General features: G+C 39.8%; 1 protein-coding gene across 1 annotated transcript in view; it reads right to left on the reverse strand.

Annotated features, from left to right (window-relative positions):
* The window catches only part of aftpha (aftiphilin a), a 48,609-nt gene extending 44,386 nt beyond the window's left edge, over positions 1 to 4,223 (reverse strand). Inside the window, exon 1 of the mRNA XM_048601003.1 lies at positions 2,280 to 4,223. Within this exon, the coding sequence (XP_048456960.1) occupies positions 2,280 to 4,202 (1,923 nt within the window). The 5' untranslated portion in view covers positions 4,203 to 4,223. The remainder of the gene's footprint in view (positions 1 to 2,279) is intronic.
* Between the last annotated feature and the right edge of the window lie 555 nt (positions 4,224 to 4,778).

Consider the following 4,778-nt stretch of genomic DNA (forward strand, 5'->3'; position numbering starts at 1 on the left):
ATCCTATTTCTCATTCCATTTTCATATATTCATAAACTTGAAGGTAGTTGCAAGGTTACGGCATATCCAAATTTCTCAACCACAACCTGAATGGATTCTATCCGTTCTACATTCGAACAAGTTCTTATCACTCTTACCAAGGGGATCCTTCACTTAGCTAGTTAATTAATTAATCCAGTTATCCACTATCAGGTGTCAAATGGCTTGTTTGAGTAGTTCCAGCACGCATTGTTCTAAGAAGCTGTCCCAAATACACTCTAGAAACTCATCCTTTAGCGGATTTGATTTGTCCAATCCACATGAAGATTCAAATCTATAAACTCAGTATCTTTCTTATAAGTCATCAGGTTTATTCTGTCTCCTTGGTACTGTGCTCCATTGAGTATTGCCTTGATGTTAAGGGCAGTCACGCTTGCCTCATTTCTGAAATTCAAATCTCAAACTTTGGTGGTAGGTTGGTAATAGGTTGGATTAGATTTGTTCTGCTTTTTGTAGACTGAATGCAACGGCAATTTTCCACTCTGTGACAACCAGTGTTGTTATTGCACTGCAAAAACCTGGCTAGGGGCATCATCAGTTCTGGGGCACATGTCTTCAACTCCATAGCTAGGATGTGATTGGGACCTGTAGTTTTTGTGTTGAAGACACTGACACAGTGTGAATTAAATTCATTAAAGACTGGCGACTGCAATTGTGGAGAGCTCTGGAGGAGGCTAAAGAGGATAACCACTGAGTAGATTCGATGGAATAGTTGTAAGTTGTGGTTGTTAATAATGGCGCTGATTACCCACAGCCCCTCATTGCTGCCCAGGTTTGAGTCCCAAATCACAAGTTGGCAGATGTTGTCATTGTGAAGATGGAACTTGATTTCCACAAAAATTTGTGGTGGTTCTTTCATTGGGTTCTGATGTCTAACTGGCAGTGAAGTGCTTAATCATTTTTTTTGTAGGCATTGGAATGGCAAATGCAGCCACTGCGGAGAGGCGATCCAGTGGTAATTCCACCCTTGATCAGCTATGTGGCTTTGGGGCAGCAATGAATACAATACATGACTGAATACTCACTGGGGCAGGGGGCTCTGGTGTTGCAGAGGTACTGTCCTTACCTCTGGACCAGAAGGACCAGGTTCAAGTTCCATCTGTTTCAGCACTTTGTAATAACATCTCTGAACAGGTTGATTAGAAAATATATAGAAAACATCTGGAAGGGCTAAGTCCCACACTATGCGAAGAGGAGGAGGAGGGAGTGATGCTGATTCCTTTTCGTTTGGACTAATAGATGCTTTTGGTTTATTCTCCCATTTTTCCTGAGCATTCATTTTTCTTCTGGGACTCTAATATTTGCATGTTTTTTTTATTTTCTAATTTTAAGTCTACAACTGTTTGCTCCATTTCCGTACCTGGATATGTTTCAGCTCAGGTGATGGGAGAAAAGGGAAGGTTCTGGGATTCTACTTGTAATGGGCTGAGAATAAAGGGCCTAAATCTTATTCAACAGGGAATGGCGCACAATACTTTCTCAAAGGGAAGGCGTTGATTGAAGGGGAAGCTTGATTATTTGCAGCTAATTGACGGAGGATATTGGAATGGCAGGTGAATAGTTGTCAATGTGAATAGTTACACATTCTTGCTACCCTCTGCGCAATAAGAACATAGAGGTTCTCAACACGAGGCAGGTACATTCTGTTAGATTGACTTTACCACAAGCAGTTTTATTCTAATTGACATAAGTACCCATCTTAGATTTCAGAAGATCTGACCCATAAAACATTACAAAAAACCATGGATGAAGTTCTCAAACACCTGGACACTTTTGCTGGCTCAATTCTCAATTTCTATCACAATACTACAAATTATCATTCACAAAAAGCTTTCATTAATAAATCTTCATTACGCATTTTGAGATACAACTTGTTAGAGCAGCTATGTAATGACCCACAATGGCAGGATGAACTCTGCATCCACAACTCTCAGAAGTTGATTTCCCCATCACACCTAGCAAATAGAAGTCAAACACCTTCCCTCAGGAGGTGGTTAAAACTATTAGGTGAACCGCTCTTGACTATTGTTGCATAGCATCAAGTATTCAAACATAAAGCTCAGCTTTGGGGCCTTGGGACAGGTTGCTCATCACCCTGCATTCAAAAGTAAAAGAAACTGATGCAGAAAAGTTTTAAAATGTTAACCTTTCTACGTTTCAAAACTTTAAAACAAACAAAATCAACAGCATTGACTAATTTACTGTTCAAGTGCCAACATATCAAAATCAACACCACTTACTTGTGACTGAGGTTCTTCTCCAATGTGTTGAACAGGAGTAGAGTCTGCCCAGCCAGTCAATTGTTTGTCATTTGAAAGGGCAACTTCTGTCCTGCTGCACTGGCTAATTTCTTCTTTAAGGGCACCATGTGACTCCTCTTCACCAAAGGTTGCCCACGATGTACTTTCAGCCACCGAATCCCCAAAAGCATTCCACTCAGTGTCTTGTTCACCAGCTGTAAAGTCATCACTTTTGAACCCGGCAAACTCAGACTCATTGTTGGCTTCCTGAATGGATCCAAATTCTCCAAAATCCTCATCATCATCTGACTTTGTAATTGTGGTGGTAGTTCCATCCTCACCAGACTCCAAGTCACCTTCAGGATAAACAGTCAGTTCTGTTTGCACATCCTTCTCTGCTGGAGATTCAGAAAAATTAGCAAACGTTTGTAAGGAATCAGTACCCATACTACCAAAGTCACCAAATTCATCTTTGACATCAGCTTCCTGAAACCTAGCAAACTCTTCTGTTGCCAACTTTGAGGATGTTTTGCTGTCAGAGTTTATACAATGCTCATTAACGGTTCCAACGTCATCCACAGCAGTAGAATTCAACACTAGACTAAAAGAAGCAAAATCACCATCACGTAAGCAGTCACTTCTTGAAATTCCACACTGATCTGACTCAATTCCCTCTGTCCTTTTCCTATCAGTCACCACTGGCTCACCATTGACTGCATGGCCTTGCTCAATCATAGCAATTCTATGTGCAACATTGTCTGAAAAAACACCAATGCCTTCCTCATTCAGAGTACAGATTTCCAAATCTATTTCTGCTCCAGCTTGCTTTACACTACCTGATTGATCTGTACTTAATTGAATCTCTGAACTTTCTATATTAATGGTTTCTTTCACTATTTCCAAAAATTCAGGAACTGGTTGTTGAACATTTTGGTTCTGAGTTGCAATGTGCTCCATTGATTCTGATGTATTCCAGTCATGATTAGGAAAGCTTGCGTCAGCTGCAGTACTAGGTTCAGAGGACTGGCACTGGGTGTGCTCTAGGTCTGCATTTGTCCCATTCCTATTTGAAGCAACTTTCAGTTTATCACCATCCACTGCAAAGTTTGGACTGACTTGAACATCTGGTAGTTCCCTTATAGCTGAATGATTGCCAGTATTATGCTCTCCTTTTAGTGGCATTTTGCTGATAATAGATAGAGTTGGACTCGTTGTTTCTCCTGTTAATTCAGCAGGTTCTTTAACATTTGAAAATGCAGAGAACTCTGTAAAGTCTTCAATTGGTCCAGGCATGGACTCTGACCAGAGATTGGAAATGTGAGCATTTGTAGCTTTTTGTTCATTTTGATCACTTGTGTTGACTATATTTTCTATTCCCTGAGAGTGTGTTATAACCTTTGTTGAGTACCCATTTGTCAGAATTTTTGGGTTCGCCTTTTTACCATTGCAGTACTCTTCTGATTCTAAACCTATTGCATGAGCATCCACGGCCAGGCTATCAAATCTAGCAGTTACATCTGTCAGTTTTATGGATTCCATTGTTTGTTCTGTTGCTGTACAACCAAAAACATTTACTGAAGGTTTTGATCGAATTACATCCTTATCAGTACTTATAGTCATGTCATTTAACACTTCTTCTGCGGGTCTGGAGAAGTCTGAAAGAAAGACTTTGCCGTCACTGGCACTTGCCGAATGAAAGTCAGCAAATCCATCTGCATGGCTGGAATATTCATGGCCAGGCACAAAGTGGTGCTGCGGCATAAAGTTCTCATGGTGATCTTCTAAATCGAAGTCAGAATAACCAAGCGTTGAACTACCAACCCCTGAAAAACCACCAAATTCACCAAACTCATCATCAATTTCAGTTCCATCGTCTAGTGGCGGTGGTGAAGAAGAATACATTCTAATCACATCTGGCTCCATGATGTTTCCCCTCAGTTTGTTATACCTAGAGAGAATGAAAGAAGGTAAGAACATTAGAAACCTAAAACTTCATATTTGGGAAAAACCTATTCCATACCATTGCCACAGGTGATCGCAGCAGGTCAGGCAGCATCCATGGGGACAGAGATTGAGATAATATTGAGTCTACATGATTCTTCACCTGAGCTCTGCTAATCAGATCAGTATAAAATTTCACAGAAGCATGCTGGAAGTTAACAGTACATAATATTGATATCCCAGAATACATTTTCCATGTGAAACGAGGAACAAATATGAGAACTAAAACACTTACAATTTTCCATTTATATAATCAAATGCCCAACTGTCTTTGAAAGAAATAAGTATGAATTCTACAGTCAAATCCCTACAGATAAATATTGATCTTCTGCAGAATTACACAAAAATTAGGACTAGTACTAGTTATCAGGTGAAGTAGGTTCAGAGGATGGAAATAACTGGACAAGTACAAAACAATTGTTTATGTAAGATATTCACTATGTTAACATTCATCATTTAGCTGCAAACATAACACTTAGATAACAGAAAAGCAATGTT

This window comes from Rhincodon typus, chromosome 9 (genome assembly GCF_021869965.1).
Source record: "Rhincodon typus isolate 14 chromosome 9, sRhiTyp1.1, whole genome shotgun sequence".
NCBI classification, from domain to species: Eukaryota; Metazoa; Chordata; class Chondrichthyes; order Orectolobiformes; family Rhincodontidae; genus Rhincodon; species Rhincodon typus.